The sequence below is a fragment of the Ciona robusta genome, chromosome 12, assembly GCF_009617815.1.
Source record: "Ciona robusta chromosome 12, ASM961781v2".
In the NCBI taxonomy this organism is placed as follows: Eukaryota; Metazoa; Chordata; class Ascidiacea; order Phlebobranchia; family Cionidae; genus Ciona; species Ciona robusta.
Genome location: NC_143246.1, coordinates 7,797,852 through 7,814,659, shown reverse-complemented (window position 1 = coordinate 7,814,659; position 16,808 = coordinate 7,797,852). Strand labels below are relative to the sequence as shown.

The window sequence follows — 16,808 nt, the reverse complement described above, 5'->3', positions numbered from 1 at the left end:
TGTTTAATATTATGGCTTGTTGTTTAATATTATGGCTTGATGTTTAATATTATGGCTTGATGTTTAATATTATGACATGATGTTTAATATTATGGCTTGTTGTTTAATATTATGACTTGTTGTTTAATATTATGACTTGTTGTTTAATATTATGGCTTGTTGTTTAATATTATGACATGATGTTTAATATTATGACTTGATGTTTAATATTATGGCTTGATGTTTAATATTATGGCTTGATGTTTAATATTATGGCTTGTTGTTTAATATTATGGCTTGATGTTTAATATTATGGCTTGTTGTTTAATCTTATGGCTTGATGTTTAATATTATGGCTTGTTGTTTAATATTATGGCTTGATGTTTAATATTATGGCTTGATGTTTAATATTATGGCTTGATGTTTAATATTATGGCTTGTTGTTTAATATTATGACTTGTTGTTTAATATTATGGCTTGTTGTTTAATATTATGACTTGATGTTTAATATTATGGCTTGATGTTTAATATTATGGCTTGATGTTTAATATTATGACTTGATGTTTAATATTATGACTTGTTGTTTAATATTATGGCTTGTTGTTTAATATTATGGCTTGTTGTTTAATATTATGGCTTGATGTTTAATATTATGACTTGATGTTTAATATTATGGCTTGTTGTTTAATATTATGGCTTGATGTTTAATATTATGGCTTGATGTTTAATATTATGGCTTGATGTTTAATATTATGGCTTGATGTTTAATATTATGGCTTGATGTTTAATATTATGGCTTGATGTTTAATATTATGGCTTGATGTTTAATATTATGGCTTGATGTTTAATATTATGGCTTGATGTTTAATATTATGGCTTGTTGTTTAATATTATGGCTTGTTGTTTAATATTATGGCTTGATGTTTAATATTATGGCTTGTTGTTTAATATTATGGCTTGATGTTTAATATTATGGCTTGTTGTTTAATCTTATGGCTTGATGTTTAATATTATGGCTTGTTGTTTAATATTATGGCTTGATGTTTAATATTATGGCTTGATGTTTAATATTATGGCTTGATGTTTAATATTATGGCTTGTTGTTTAATATTATGACTTGTTGTTTAATATTATGGCTTGTTGTTTAATATTATGACTTGATGTTTAATATTATGGCTTGATGTTTAATATTATGGCTTGATGTTTAATATTATGACTTGTTGTTTAATATTATGGCTTGATGTTTAATATTATGACTTGTTGTTTAATATTATGACTTGATGTTTAATATTATGGCTTGATGTTTAATATTATGACTTGATGTTTAATATTATGGCTTGATGTTTAATATTATGGCTTGATGTTTAATATTATGGCTTGATGTTTAATATTATGGCTTGATGTTTAATATTATGGCTTGATGTTTAATATTATGGCTTGATGTTTAATATTATGGCTTGATGTTTAATATTATGGCTTGATGTTTAATATTATGGCTTGATGTTTAATATTATGACTTGATGTTTAATATTATGGCTTGATGTTTAATATTATGGCTTGTTGTTTAATATTATGGCTTGTTGTTTAATGTTATGGCTTGTTGTTTAATATTATGGCTTGTTGTTTAATATTATGGCTTGTTGTTTAATACTATGGCTTGTTGTTTAATATTATGGCTTGTTGTTTAATATTATGGCTTGATGTTTAATATTATGACTTGATGTTTAATATTATGGCTTGTTGTTTAATATTATGGCTTGTTGTTTAATATTATGACTTGATGTTTAATATTATGGCTTGTTGTTTAATATTATGGCTTGTTGTTTAATATTATGACTTGATGTTTAATATTATGGCTTGTTGTTTAATATTATGGCTTGTTGTTTAATATTATGGCTTGATGTTTAATATTATGGCTTGTTGTTTAATATTATGGCTTGATGTTTAATATTATGGCTTGTTGTTTAATATTATGACTTGTTGTTTAATATTATGGCTTGTTGTTTAATATTATGGCTTGTTGTTTAATATTATGGCTTGATGTTTAATATTATGACTTGATGTTTAATATTATGGCTTGATGTTTAATATTATGGCTTGTTGTTTAATATTATGGCTTGTTGTTTAATATTATGGCTTGTTGTTTAATATTATGGCTTGTTGTTTAATATTATGGCTTGATGTTTAATATTATGGCTTGTTGTTTAATATTATGACTTGTTGTTTAATATTATGGCTTGATGTTTAATATTATGGCTTGATGTTTAATATTATGGCTTGTTGTTTAATATTATGGCTTGATGTTTAATATTATGGCTTGATGTTTAATATTATGGCTTGATGTTTAATATTATGGCTTGTTGTTTAATATTATGGCTTGATGTTTAATATTATGACTTGTTGTTTAATATTATGACTTGATGTTTAATATTATGGCTTGTTGTTTAATATTATGACTTGATGTTTAATATTCTACTCAAACCTCACCTTTGGGTTAAACATTGGGAGATCTTTACTTTTACTTTCTTGTTTATTTGAACTACGGTGCCAGTTCCTGTAGAGATGAATGAACAACGATGAATCGAAGCCGCCCGCACCTCGCCCATCACCCGGAATCGATCCATCGTCGGCCGGTTCCTTGCTTGGCCTGCAGGGAAAGTTACACATGTATTTAAACACATAACAAGATAATATATAAACCATCACCACCAAACCTTGTAATATGTTCTTGTATAAACTTCTTCATGTGCTGTGTATAATGTGGATGTTCTGGTGGGTTGGTTTCGCTTAATCCTCTGTTACCTAATAATCAAACATTATGACATCATCAACACCACTATGTGTTCTTGGGAAGACACTTACTGGCAGTTGGTGCAACCCAGTGGTCAGTAAAAGTTAAATATGTGGTAGAAAACAATCCCCCACAAAGTTACAAACATGATACCAACGAACTAACCCAGCGGTGTCATGAGACAAACATCTTTAAGTTGAATCCAATATTTAGCAATGTCTTCGAACTCGTGCAAAGTGGAGTTTATCTTCTCGAAGTTTGCGGCACCAGAGGTCGTCATATAGCTGCGTGATACGATAAGTCTCAACACGGCCGAACCATGTTAACATTAGATCCACCAACCTCCGATCTGATACTCTTGTATCATGGAAAGCAACATTCTTATGAACGTATATCATTTCTTCTTCTTTTGGTAAACAAGTCGTCGTCGACTTTTGCCGACTCAGTAAACCCATGAAACATAATCGCTCAATCGTGTCCATTATAGAAAACAAATATTTCCTGAAAGTTAAATATTGTTTATTCGAACATCCATTATGAGATCACAAACCTTTTATGAAGCAACAGTCCACGCATATTCTTTGTTAAATGTCGTACAAGTGTATTGCGTTTATTAGGGTCCGATAAGTGTTGCTCCAATCCCTCAATCTGGGTTGACATGTTAACAATGTTGGTGCATTCGAATATATTTCCCTCACCTTATAATTATATCGATGAATCTGGCAAAGTATGGATAGTGGTATAAGCACGGCCGCGTCTCCAACTTGTACCCAGCCTGGTCCATAGTTTGGGTAGATGGGTACGGGGGGTAAGAACCTGTGGGTGGCCATGATGATGTCATTACATATATTGGTAGTGTCATTATGACATCACACACCTCTTCCATGTTATCTCAGCGGCATATTCTTGAACTTTATCGTAATCGATGTCTTCTATACCAGTGTTTCCGCTTACATTGTGAGGGTGGCCGTATGCTAAGTACCATAAGTATTCATGTAACACCTGGAAACACTGGGTCAACTTATATATGATTTCTATGCTCCATTACTTACCTGCAACCTGACGCACTTTGGTTGGTGGAAATATTGCAACGATTCTTCCGGAACTTCAGGATTGTGGAGCAAGGTTTTCTGCGTAAACAGTCATTATGACATCATTAGTACACCATTATGACATCACAACTTACAGGGCTCGTAATAATTCCCGAATCGACATCATTTCCTGCTTTCTTTCCGTCTTCGGCGTAAATGCGGAATTGTGTTTGTTCGATCGCCGTTTTAAAACGAGACGGGTCGCAATTCATAGACATCACATAATCAACCTATCATAGATATCATACCATCAACATAATATATAATTAACATAGACATAATATATAATCAACATAGACATAATATATAATCAACATAGACATAATATAAAGCTCTCTACCTCCATCAAGTGATCGTTATATGTCACAGGCACCGTTATAAATTTCAACAATCCGTCTTCCGCCATTTTATGAACGATCCTTGAAACCGTTTTCTTACAAACCTTGAACGAGTTACCTGATAAAAGATAGAAATAATATATATGTTGTTGCTGCCAGGTGTATTATAAGTGTGAAAGAGGTCTCCTGGCAATTGTTGGTATATTTTGTTGCTGCCAGGTGTATTATAAATGTGAAAGAGATCTTCTGGCAATTGTTTGCTTGTTATATTAAACGACCTCATAAAGTAATACATCATCACGATTCACCATTGAATATCTTGCCCAAAGGCACATAGAAACACAAGCAAACAAACACCCGAAGATCGTAATAATCTATAAATAGAATCTTCATTACCGTCCAAGCTTTCCTCGTTCTGCAGGGCTTTCTGTATCGTCGTAAACCCTTCAACAATCTTCAACTCATCGAGTAACTTAAGCACGATGTTGGTTCGTTTCATCTTGCGAGTCGTAAGATGTGAATCCCATTTCCTTCGTGGGCAATCCTGGGGACCACAGGTTTAATAAATACACAAAGTATAATAAATATTCAAACCGTTTGTTCCACGTCAGCAATTGAAGATTCTTCATCAGCGGTCTGTGGAAAGATGGGAGGTAAATAATAAAATGTTATGAACAGTTCACTTTATTAGGATGGCCGCCACTACAACAACCCCATGAACACATCATGTTCAACAAACAACAATGGAACTCACAGGGTTCAATGTTGTGTTGACATCCGACTCCGACCTGTTGAACAAAGTGACAAAGGTAAACCCAACAAAGTCCTTCTTTCATGCACATGAGATAACAACAATAACTTACGTTTCGCCCCCTGCCACGCCTCCAGCCACACCCCCCACACATTCCAACGCTTGCATTGCACTTGTCACCTCAAGTGAAAGATCGGACGTTCCTGGAAAACATTGTTGCAACGATTGTGTTGCCAACTACACCAAACACTAACACACCCACCTGAAGCTTCCAATATTTTCTTCATCTTAATTTTCTCGTCAAGAAATTCTTTTGTCCGCCAACTGTTTCGTGAAAAACTTTTTGCGATGAATCGTTCGGATCGTTGTCGGCCGTGGTCAACCATTACGGACTGTACAACAGGTTTTATGAAAGATGACTGCCCTGGTAAGTACTTACATTAACCACCCCTGCCCTGGTAAGTACTTACATTAACCACCCCCGCCCTGGTCAGTACTTACATTAACCACCCCTGCCCTGGTAAGTACTTACATTAACCACCCCCGCCCTGGTAAGTACTTACATTAACCACCCCTGCCCTGGTAAGTACTTACATTAACCACCCCTGCCCTGGTAAGTACTTACATTAACCACCCCTGCCCTGGTAAGTACTTACATTAACCACCCCTGCTCTGGTAAGTACTTACATTAACCACCCCTGCCCTGGTAAGTACATACATTAACCACCCCTGCCCTGGTAAGTACTTACATTAACCACCCCTGCCCTGGTAAGTACTTACATTAACCACCCCTGCCCTGGCAAGTACTTACATTAACCACCCCCGCCCTGGTAAGTACTTACTTTAACCACCCCTGCCCTGGTAAGTACTTACTTTAACCACCCCTGCCCTGGTAAGTACTTACATTAACCACCCCTGCCCTGGTAAGTACTTACTTTAACCACCCCTGCCCTGGTAAGTACTTACTTTAACCACCCCCGCCCTGGTAAGTACTTACATTAACCACCCCCGCCCTGGTAAGTACTTACATTAACCACCCCTGCCCTGGTAAGTACTTACATTAACCACCCCTGCCCTGGTAAGTACTTACATTAACCACCCCTGCCCTGGTAAGTACTTACATTAACCACCCCTGCCCTGGTAAGTACTTACATTAACCACCCCCGCCCTGGTAAGTACTTACATTAACCACCCCTGCCCTGGTAAGTACTTACATTAACCACCCCTGCCCTGGTAAGTACTTACATTAACCACCCCTGCCCTGGTAAGTACTTACATTAACCACCCCTGCCCTGGTAAGTACTTACATTAACCACCCCGCCCTGGTAAGTACTTACATTAACCACCCCCGCCCTGGTAAGTACTTACATTAACCACCCCTGCCCTGGTAAGTACTTACATTAACCACCCCCGCCCTGGCAAGTACTTACATTAACCACCCCCACCCTGGTAAGTACTTACATTAACCACCCCTGCCCTGGTAAGTACTTACATTAACCACCCCCGCCCTGGTAAGTACTTACATTAACCACCCCTGCCCTGGTAAGTACTTACATTAACCACCCCCGCCCTGGTAAGTACTTACATTAACCACCCCTGCCCTGGTAAGTACTTACATTAACCACCCCCGCCCTGGTAAGTACTTACTTTAACCACCCCTGCCCTGGTAAGTACTTACATTAACCACCCCCGCCCTGGCAAGTACTTACATTAACCACCCCCGCCCTGGTAAGTACTTACATTAACCACACCCGCCCTGGTAAGTACTTACATTAACCACCCCCGCCCTGGCAAGTACTTACATTAACCACCCCTGCCCTGGTAAGTACTTACATTAACCACCCCTGCCCTGGTAAATACTTACATTAACCACCCCCACCCTGGTAAGTACTTACATTAACCACCCCTGCCCTGGTAAGTACTTACATTAACCACCCCCGCCCTGGTAAGTACTTACATTAACCACCCCTGCCCTGGTCAGTACTTACATTAACCACCCCTGCCCTGGTAAGTACTTACTTTAACCACCCCTGCCCTGGTAAGTACTTACATTAACCACCCCTGCCCTGGCAAGTACTTACATTAACCACCCCTGCCCTGGTAAGTACTTACATTAACCACCCCTGCCCTGGCAAGTACTTACATTAACCACCCCTGCCCTGGCAAGTACTTACATTAACCACCCCCGCCCTGGTAAGTATCCTGCCAACATTCCGGGCTTCCAATCTTCCATATCCTCGCATTACACGAAGGAAGTCATTCTTCGTACATCCTTCCTCCCCACACTTCAACACTGTGTAGTAAACATAACATTACAACCCACCCCACCACGCCCACTACACACCCACAATATATATAAGCTTGCATGGCTATAGGAAGCTCTGCAACCAACCCTGGGTTCTCATCATGGGGGATTTCCCCATCCTCCTCATCTAAAGCATCTTTGTTCTATGAAAGGAATAAATATTCACATCAGGAACTTTAATAAAAAAAGCGACACTGACCCAAGTTTAGATTTAGAGAAAAAAATTCTTGAAATTCCATTGACCTTAAGAAGTTGGAGGGTTCGTTTCATGAGCGTTCCTGCAGCTTTGCACCCTGGGTGGACCTTGAACTCTGCAACCCCGCTGGCCACCAGTTTGCGACGGATTGCCTTCAATGAAGAGGAGTCGATGTTCTGGAGGTTTGTAAACATTTTACTCTGGCTCGCTGGTTAGGTGTTTGTATCGAAACCAAAAGATACCGGGTTCAATGCTCGATACTGATAGACGTATGCGTCCCAAGTAAAGAATTTCTCGATAAAAAAAGACAAAATATTCACCAATGCCTCCATAATCTCGCTGCATTCCAATAAACGTCCTGGTTCTCTTGCCAACAATTCACAAACTTCGTCCAACTTTCTATCGGTGCTTGTTCGTGTGTCTTGTTTATAATGGGGAAGGAAAAGTAAAACTTGTTGGTGGAGTTTGTTCTTCAGGTCAGGTCTGTATAATAGGGGGTGTGACATCATAGTTGTAGTTGTGACATCATAATTACCTTGCATATGAATACGATTGTTTTGTAACAAGAGATCTTGTGTGCAGAAATTTCATGATGTAATGAATATGCGATGTCTTCAAATCCCTGTGTTTGGGGATAAAATATAAACAACTTATATAAAATACACAAAGTTACATGGATGGAACCACAACTTACTTGAACACAAGTTTATTCAACACCGTTTGAATTTCGCCCTGATGTCGTGCTCGACCGATTCGCTCCAAAACACAAAACTCCAACTCGGGCAAATCCGAGACGACCTCTCTCATGACACCGGGTGGTGACAACATGCGTTCTCGTTTCGATTGTGACGCAACAATTACTAATTGTCGCTCTCCAAATCTATAGAAACAATATAAAAACTCGTTAACACATACGCCCACAATGATAGCAGCGTTTAGCCTCGAACCTGTAACATCTGGGCAGGTGTGCGGACCATTATACAATATAGAAACATTATACAACACATACATAGAAACATTATACAACACATACATAGAAACATTATACAACACATACATAGAAACATTATATAACATACTTGTCGATAGCTTGCACAAGGTTGAGGTCGCTTCCTTGCACGAAGCTTGTCACGTTAACCCTCGTTAAGAAACAAGGACATGACCCCTTGATGACCCCGTGACTTACAGGTTTAACGAGGTATGGATCGGTCAAGATGTCAAGTTCATCGGGGGCAACAGCCGTGTGTTTGCCGCTGGTTTTGTCGTAACCAAGAAATCTATGATTAAACGATGTTTTTATAACTTCATGGGACAACACTTAAAGGAGGGATAGAGGGACGGAGGGACAGAGGAAAACTGAGTACTAAAAGGAGGGAAGGGAGGGACGGAGGGAAGGAGGGAAAATACCGTTACTAAAAGGAGGGAAGGAAGCAAAACGGAGGGACGAAGGGAAACAAAAATTCCTTTGCTTAAACCCTATGGGCGGAGGGACGGAGGGAAACTATTTTTTACCCAAAATAAGTGAAGGGACGGTAGGGAAACTGGTGGAGGGACGGAGGGAAATGGTGAAGGAACGGAGGGAAACTAATTTTTACCTAAAATAAGTGGAGGAACGGAGGGAAACTGGTAGAGGGTCGGAGGGAAACTAATTTTTACCTGAAATAAGTGGAGGAACGGTAGGGAAACTGGTGGAGGGACGGTAGGGAAACTGGTGGAGGGACGGAGGGAAACTAATTTTTACCCAAAATAAGTGGAGGAACAGAGGGAAACTGGTAGAAGGACGGAGGTAAACTAATTTTTACCTAAAATAAGTGGAGGAACGGAGGGAAACTGGTAGAGGGTCGGAGGGAAACTAATTTTTACCTGAAATAAGTGGAGGGACGGTAGGGAAACTGGTGGAGGGACGGAGGGAAACTAATTTTTACCCAAAATAAGTGGAGGAACAGAGGGAAACTGGTAGAAGGACGGAGGGAAACTAATTTTTACCTAAAATAAGTGGAGGGACGGTAGGGAAATGGTGGAGGGACGGTAGGGAAATGGTGGAGGGACGGTAGGGAAACTGGTGTAGGGACGGAGGGAAACTATTTTTCGCCCAAAAAAAGTGGAGTGACGGTAGGGAAACTGGTGTAGGGACGGAGGGAAACTATTTTTCGCCCAAAAAAAGTGGAATGACGGTAGGGAAACTGGTAGAGGGACGGAGGGAAACTATTTTTCGCCCCAAAAAAGTGGAGGGACGGTAGGGAAACTGGTGGATCGTCCCTCCACTTATTTCAGGTAAATAAATTAGTTTGCCTCCGTCCCTCCACCAGTTTCCCTACCGTCCCTTCACTTATTTTGAGTGAAAAATAGTTTCCCTCCATCCCTCCACCAGTTTCCCTACGTCCCTCCACTTATTTGAGGTAAAAAAATAGTTTTCCTCCCTCCCTCCACCATTTTCCTCTGTCCCTCCACCATTTCCCTACCGTCCCTCCACTTATTTTGGGTAAAAAATAGTTTCCCTCCGTCCCTCTGCCCATAGGTTTAAGCAAAGGAATTATTGTTTCCCTTCGTCCCTCCATTTTGCTTCCTTCCCTCCTTTTAGTAACGGTAATTTCCCTCCTTCCCTCCGTCCCTCCCTTCCCTCCTTTTAGTACTCAGTTTCCCTCCGTCCCTCCATCCCTCCTTTTAGTGTTGTCCAATTACATGTATATTCATAATATTTATACCTGTCAAATATAACAGGGTCCTCCCTTGTGTGCGGAAGTTGGAAAAATTCAACATCGCAATTATTGACCAGATATTCCCATAGATGAGACTTCAAACCTTCCGACAAAATCACCGGGATTTTATTTTTTCGATGTTTCATTCGAAGCCACAACGTAGGTAACGTTATCCCGTCCAATCCTTCCAACGCAACTTCGTTTAAACATATCTCAAATACATCCATCTTGCCACACCAACCTCACAATATGCTACAACATGTTATGCTTGTACGATGTCTATGTTGTAACCACTGAACCGTGGTAAATATACGCCAAGTCATAATTACGTTGCAGATTATTTCAAGATGGCGGAATATTTAAAAGATTTAATTCGAAAGAAAGATAAATTGGAATCTGATATTCAAAGTTGGTTCGATGTTTTAAAATCTCAGGGAAATGTAGGTATGATGACGTCATTAGTGGATGCAGGGGGGTTCCCCAGGAGTGACGTAGACGTCGTTCAAGTTCGAACAGCACGTCATAATATCGTTTGTTTACAAAACGACCATCGTGACGTCATGGAGCAGATAAAACGCGGTTTGGAGGAATATCATTCACAGATCGGCCGTGATCACGTGGTTCAAGTTCAACAACCTACGCCAGAGGTTATGGAAGGGTTCGCGACCCTTGACCTTGTGTCACGTGACTCACCGGCCGAGGAAGCAGGTTTAAAGGTCGGTGACGTCATTATCGAATTCGGGTCAGTGACGTCACGAAACTTTCAAAGTATCCGCGAGATTGGTGAAGTTGTGAAGCATAGCGTGGGGAGGAGTTTGAATATCATCGTCAAACGTGGAGAAACGAAACTCAATATTTTGTTGACCCCTCACTCCTGGGGTGGGAGGGGGTTACTAGGGTGCAATGTTGTTGCTTTGTAACTTATTTATTTGCGCAAAATACATAAAACACGATTTACATTGAAGTGGAACATGATTGATCAGCCGGTCATTGGTCGTAAATCAACGCGAACTTTTTCATCGCAACTTAACATTCCAATAGAGGGATAGAAACCTCCTTTCGGGGTCATGACCTCTTTGTGGCCGATGTGTTGTCCGTTACGTGTGAAGAATACCTGGTTGTTAACATTGTGTCAAATATACAAACAATGATCATGTTTTTCACACTGAGTGACCCGCCCATATCTTCACCCACCTTAACCAACATCCCTTTACCCCTCGGCCCATATATCAGCGCAGCATGGGGTACGGGGGGTTTTCCCCTTAATTGAGCCCCTCGTCGCAAATGTCGGGGGGGAATCCCATCGTCGAACCAACGTTGCTAAAAATACAACAGAAATAATATAATAACCATAGAAACACCATTACATACCTCTCGTCCCAACACAGCAGGGGGCAACACACCAGCAGGAGGTACTCTGCCCCCTTGTGGCCAAACATAGTCATCTTCATCCATCGATCCGAAGTCCTCTTCATGATGGTCATCCAAGTCATCGAGTAAATCGATCAAAATATCGTTTGCGTCGTGGAACTCATCCCCATCGTCGTTGTATTTACGGATAAATTCGTATAAACCTTCTGCAATTGTTGTGTGTGATGTCATAATGCGGTTAAATACGCATGTAACCTACAAAGATTATGTTCTCTAATATTAAAGTCACGATCAAACCCCCATAAACTTAAACCCCTCCCCCCATAAACTTAAACACAACCCCATAAACTTAAACACACCCTCCCACCTTCAACGGGCCGTGGTTCCTCACCAACTTCCTCTTCTCCATCACTAGGTGTCGTATAATTTAACGGGAATTGGATCCCACACCCAATAATATCCCCCCGATAAGACCTGGGACCGAATATCGTGCCCTGACCTTTCCCAAGAAATATCTTTCCATCATCAGCGTGGTAAGCTACGGAACCCGCGTTCCAACCAGGGTGACGATGGAGGGGGTAGTTCTGTGATGGTTGTTTGACAAAGTAGTTGTAATGATGCAACGCACAATCTTACAAGTAAACCTCAAGATCTATCGACTTATCAGCTGGCAATCGTGTGAAAAAGTGGCATTCCGGAAGAAAAGAAGGTTGCCCATTATTAGGGGTCAGCTAAATTATCGCGGCTTATAAGTTGTTTAGTTTCCCTGACTTATAAATGCACACAACTGTTGGTGGTTGTTGTTACCACCCACATAATTACCTTATGTGTCAACCCGATGGCAATGTAACAATGCTGCCCCGGCTCCAATATTTCAATCTCAAAGTAATGGTTGGTTGTTGTAAGTGGATGTTTAGCTTGTGCGAGACCAACATCGTGTATGTTTGAACCATTGCCATGATATTCTATAACCTGGGATATATACATAATATATTTCGTTGTATGTCTGGTAGGTGTAGCAAACACGCGCCATTCAATTAAATGTAAAAATGTTTTTAATGATTAGCGTTATATCCTGTTCCCCCCACCCCCACCACACACACCCACCTGTCCATTAATCTTAACATCATGAACTTTCATCCAGTCTTCCTCCGTCCCGTCAACCAACATAAAATCATCTACAACACTCGGGTTCTTCCATAGGTCCTCGGGGAGGACGCACAACTTCACCGATTCACCCCCGGAGTGCATTCCCACCGCTGGGTGGAGCCCTCCACCATTCTCCGACAACAACATCGTTGTCGTGCCAACTTCCTCTCCATTCCTTGTGAAATAAACTTCCACAGAGGTGATCGGTAGCGCCATCAAGAGGTCGTGGTTAAACCCGTCGTCCTGCTCGACCGCGCGCACCCCGCACCCCATCCTGTCACCCACTTTACATCTGGGTCCGAATGGGGTACCAGCTCCTGTACATTTAAATAGCCTCCCATCGTCTGCATGGTACGCAACCGAGCCATACTTCCATCCAGGTTGGCAATCCAACGGGTAATCGTAGGGGGCGAGACCGATTGTGATGCGTCCTGTGTAATAATCACTATAACGAATATATTGATCAATCCACAAACATTGCAATGGTGGCCCACCCCCACTTTGAAGGTTGCTAACATATAGGAACAACCCCACACACAAGTTGTGATTTACACCAACCCACCCGACACTCCAGTACTCAGAATCTCAAGTTCAAAATATTCCATTTCTTCGTTGAGAGGAAGTGACATCAGGAAACAACCGACCTTCTGACTTTGTCCACCATCGTAACTGTTTATGATGTCATAATTATTATGCAAAGTTTATGATGTCATATTGACCATTATTACCTCAGCACATCGTTTGTGACGTCAATCCTCGCACTTCGAAACTTTTCCAAACTTCGTTTCTCCATCACTAGGTGAAGCCATGTTTAAACATTTTATATGATTTCTATGATTTCTACAAATAATATATTATGTTTATGGCAACAAATTTAAAACAACTTTTTTTTTTTAAATCAAAATAAATTCAATCAAAGTGATTGTGATAAAACATTATGACATTATAATTGCACTTATTGGAACATAAACAACCGATAAAACAACAATCATAATTAACGGAATAATTTTCCCTTTTTTTTCGTATTTCCCGAGTCATCGTGAGTCGACAAAGTTTCACTGAAGAAAGGAAGCAACGTTACCAAAGTTGTTTTGGTCGGGTTTGAAATTATCTTCTCGTGATTCCTGATGATATTATTGATCATTAAACGGATGTAACTTTGCAACGAACGTCTTCGCTCTTCTACAAACTGACGACTTTTGTTGCCGACAAGTTTCTTGGGCGGGAAGTTAAATGTTTCAACCACTGGGAACTTCTTGGCGATCTGAAGATGAAATTCATGAAATTCAGAATATCTTCGATAAACATTCCATTCGTCGTCCCCTGCTTGGATAAATACTTGGTAGAAATGGCTCGCGTCGGGTCCCCTACCCTTCAACAACACCGACGGCATCCACACGCTGATCCTCGCTGGTGACGAAGATGACTCCAGGATGCCGATGATGTCATCAGCCTCGATCCTCCCCACCAGATCGTCGGTGGGCATGGGGCCACGTAGATCCACCAATTCTGACCTCATGTATCGTAGTAGATTGATCGCTGACTTCAACCTTGTATGAATATGTTCATTAAACTCCACCAACTCAGCATGCATCCCGGCCATCTCCACTAACTTACGTTCATAAACCTCCTCACCTCCGCTTACATCTTCCACACTCATAGTTTGCACGGCCGACACATATTTCTTTAACTGTGATCGCAACACCTCGTTCTCCCTCCCTGCTTCCACCTGTGCCATCTTACCCCGTGCCACTTCTTCCAACAATTTTCCATTTTCTTTCCTCAAGCTCGATGTTTGAAGCATTTCCGCCTCCAACAATTTTCGCATCGACCGATTTTTCTCCAAAATTTCATCCTTTGCTTGCAATGTAACGATCAATGTTTGCCGGAGTTCGCTTTCGCTGGCATGGGTCCCACCACTAGGTGTCCCACTGCTCGTATGGGTCCCAACACTAGGGGTTGCACTCTCCCTCGTCGGCGAAACAATTTCCTCCATGTGCAGCGAACTGGAACCTACGATGGAACTTTTTATCGCTGACTCATCATTAGGAACGGGGTAAAACTCAAGCGATGAGTCGCCGACGGCAAACGCACCCGACACTGAGCTTGACCTCACCGACCAATCATCCATGACGAGGTCGTGACCCCCGGCTGAACTGTTGTGTCGTACTGTTTCAAGGTGCTGAGTCACCCCGCAAGTTTGTTCCATAGTTTTAACATCAATTTTTTGCTTAGTCATCCCGTTTTCCTGCTGACCCAAACACAATTTATCTTCCAAGTTTCGTTGCATTGAACGAACCTCCACACCATAGACATCATATTTACACTCCACGCTCGTCTGTTTAAACACGAACCCCGGCCCTCCTTTATGGGCAGGAGTGACATCATCGATGACATCATCAGTAACATCATCATCGGCATCTCCGAACGAGATGACATTCAACTTCTTCTTCCTTCCACCTCGCTTCTTCACCGACTCAGGAAAGCTTGCCTCGATGATGTCATCAGTGACCTCATCGACCACCGATTGTGACATCATAAGCGTAGGGACAAGCGAATGCAGCGTTGGTTTAATGGCCGACCCGTCCAGCGATGCAACATCAAAGTTGATGCTGAAGTAAATAGAAGCAAGTCCCGCAGCCATAGAAGGTAAAGTGCTCGATATTTCGTCGTCCAACAACAAAGCTTCCTCCTCGTAATACTGACGTAATATATCCGGGTCGGAGAGGAAAATATAAAAATATCTTTCCAGCGAATGTTCGTTGAGTGAGCACCTCAGCCATGCCCTACCACGACCAATATCAGAACGAATATTCGTTAAATTCTCAAATCGTTCAATTTCGTCCTTACTTAAATGGTTTTTAATAAAATTCCAGAAAGTAATTTCCTCATACGAACCACTCAACGCCACTTGTTTAATTATTTCCAAACTTTTCTTAGAAGTTTTTAGTTTATGTTGCAATACAGCTTCAAGTTGCGCACATAAACAGGACACATAGCTACTTGATCCAGTCACCAACTCATGTTTTCCACCAAGATTACGTTGGCAATCTTTCACCGCGTCCAATAAACGAACATGAAGGTTTTGTTTTTCTTCCATATTCAATACTTTCAGCAAAAAAAACAGAAATTAATTTTTCATTAAAATCTGTTTACAACGGGTCAAAGTTCACCCGTCACGCTCGGTGAGATACATAGAAATATGCTTTACTAAGATTAGTTAGTAACCCCTCCTACCTCGAGTATTCCATATAATTCCAGTGGAAATATTTACTTGCTACTAAATATAAAGAATCATTCCATTTACCAAGAACCTTTATACCAAAATCCAAAGCCGAAGATGTTCGTTGCTTAAGCGTCATTATAACACGGGTGTTTGGCTTCATACAACTTGTGTTTACAAGCTACATCTGCTGCTACTTTTTAGTTGATAACAACCCACACCTTAAACCAACATACAGAGCATCAGTATGTAATTCTGGTTCCCTTAATTCTATATATACCCTGTGTTTCTGATGCTTAATTCAATATTTTCTCGTGGGTAGTAAGTCTAACTAGGAGCAAGAAATTGAAATGAATGGATAATATAAAAGAAGACCACCCTAGCATAACTTATTAACTAACCACAATGAATCGAAAAGATTTTTTCCAGGATATCCTGGAAAACCTGTTGAAGGGAAATGATATTTAGGCATGTGTTACCGTGTATATCGTTCATGTGTTCGTGTTGACGGTTGGTATCGTGCAGGTGGTGCTGGGTGTTTGAACATTGATGCAATTTCTATTCTAGTTTCTCTGTTATCAGTTCTGTTATCATGTTCCGACCAAGTCCCGTTTTCTGTCCCGATTCTTGACCTGTATATATAGGACTCCATCTGCGGACTATTTCTGCGAACTCGTTCTCACACGATTTGCGGAGATCATTCGAGAACTACACTCGTACTCACAACGTCACAACCGGACGCACTTCCACAGAAGGTTTATCCTCGTCTGGGCAGCGAGTCACCACATATATGCAACTTTGTGGGTAATTGTTTTTCCTGTATATGACTGTTAATTTGGACAACCCATTTGTGACCGCTGGGTTGGAGCAATGTCCGTTAAGTGTCTTGCCCAAGGACACATCTGCCGATCAGTG

General features: G+C 40.7%; 4 protein-coding genes across 6 annotated transcripts in view; 1 reads left to right on the top strand and 3 right to left on the bottom strand.

The window, feature by feature from the left end:
- The window catches only part of LOC149727433 (general transcription factor 3C polypeptide 1-like), a 22,633-nt gene extending 12,187 nt beyond the window's left edge, over positions 1–10,446 (bottom strand). For 2 of the 3 annotated variants that reach the window (XM_089889585.1, XM_089889584.1), the window contains exons 1-23: positions 10,157–10,414; positions 8,531–8,728; positions 8,146–8,331; positions 7,987–8,073; positions 7,772–7,934; positions 7,499–7,627; positions 7,299–7,398; positions 7,125–7,243; positions 5,213–5,342; positions 5,063–5,153; positions 4,954–4,987; positions 4,794–4,835; positions 4,596–4,743; positions 4,202–4,317; positions 3,957–4,091; positions 3,823–3,900; positions 3,648–3,772; positions 3,469–3,586; positions 3,321–3,418; positions 3,113–3,271; positions 2,936–3,054; positions 2,694–2,781; positions 2,467–2,626 (exon numbers count right to left, since the gene is read on the bottom strand). In XM_089889585.1, coding sequence (XP_089745711.1) covers positions 2,467–2,626; positions 2,694–2,781; positions 2,936–3,054; positions 3,113–3,271; positions 3,321–3,418; positions 3,469–3,586; positions 3,648–3,772; positions 3,823–3,900; positions 3,957–4,091; positions 4,202–4,317; positions 4,596–4,743; positions 4,794–4,835; positions 4,954–4,987; positions 5,063–5,153; positions 5,213–5,342; positions 7,125–7,243; positions 7,299–7,398; positions 7,499–7,627; positions 7,772–7,934; positions 7,987–8,073; positions 8,146–8,331; positions 8,531–8,728; positions 10,157–10,377 — 2,844 coding nt within the window. In that variant the 5' untranslated portion in view covers positions 10,378–10,414. Of the gene's footprint in view, positions 1–2,466; positions 2,627–2,693; positions 2,782–2,935; positions 3,055–3,112; positions 3,272–3,320; positions 3,419–3,468; positions 3,587–3,647; positions 3,773–3,822; positions 3,901–3,956; positions 4,092–4,201; positions 4,318–4,595; positions 4,744–4,793; positions 4,836–4,953; positions 4,988–5,062; positions 5,154–5,212; positions 5,343–7,124; positions 7,244–7,298; positions 7,399–7,498; positions 7,628–7,771; positions 7,935–7,986; positions 8,074–8,145; positions 8,332–8,530; positions 8,729–10,156 lie in introns of all 3 variants that reach the window. The other variant, XM_089889583.1, reaches the window with a different exon arrangement.
- On the top strand, positions 10,443–11,109 carry LOC149727432 (26S proteasome non-ATPase regulatory subunit 9-like). Its single transcript, XM_089889678.1, has one exon. The coding sequence runs from the start codon at positions 10,498–10,500 to the stop codon at positions 11,068–11,070; it is 573 nt and encodes a 190-aa protein (XP_089745804.1). The 5' UTR covers positions 10,443–10,497; the 3' UTR covers positions 11,071–11,109.
- Positions 11,057–13,539, bottom strand: LOC149727431 (SPRY domain-containing protein 3-like). Its single transcript, XM_089889649.1, has 8 exons — positions 13,399–13,539; positions 13,233–13,339; positions 12,629–13,101; positions 12,344–12,493; positions 11,889–12,105; positions 11,522–11,727; positions 11,345–11,470; positions 11,057–11,264 (listed from the first exon to the last, which is right to left on the bottom strand). Exons 1-8 carry the CDS (start codon positions 13,461–13,463, stop codon positions 11,130–11,132), a joined length of 1,479 nt encoding a protein of 492 aa, XP_089745775.1. The 5' UTR covers positions 13,464–13,539; the 3' UTR covers positions 11,057–11,129.
- LOC149727430 (sorting nexin-29-like) lies at positions 13,508–16,808 on the bottom strand. Its single transcript, XM_089889627.1, has one exon. The coding sequence runs from the start codon at positions 15,768–15,770 to the stop codon at positions 13,665–13,667; it is 2,106 nt and encodes a 701-aa protein (XP_089745753.1). The 5' UTR covers positions 15,771–16,808; the 3' UTR covers positions 13,508–13,664.

Bases quoted from the DNA above. Each gene is read 5' to 3' on its own strand.
- LOC149727432 (XM_089889678.1), top strand. From the start codon at position 10,498: ATGGCGGAATATTTAAAAGATTTAATTCGAAAGAAAGATAAATTGGAA.
- LOC149727431 (XM_089889649.1), bottom strand. From the start codon at position 13,463: ATGGAGAAACGAAGTTTGGAAAAGTTTCGAAGTGCGAGGATTGACGTC. The intron at 11,728-11,888 runs GTGGGAGGGTGT...CAACAATTGCAG, and splicing joins GGAACCACGGCCCGTTGAAG to AAGGTTTATACGAATTTATC. The intron at 11,471-11,521 runs GTATGTAATGGT...TTGTATTTTTAG, and splicing joins CTGCTGTGTTGGGACGAGAG to CAACGTTGGTTCGACGATGG.
- LOC149727430 (XM_089889627.1), bottom strand. From the start codon at position 15,770: ATGGAAGAAAAACAAAACCTTCATGTTCGTTTATTGGACGCGGTGAAA.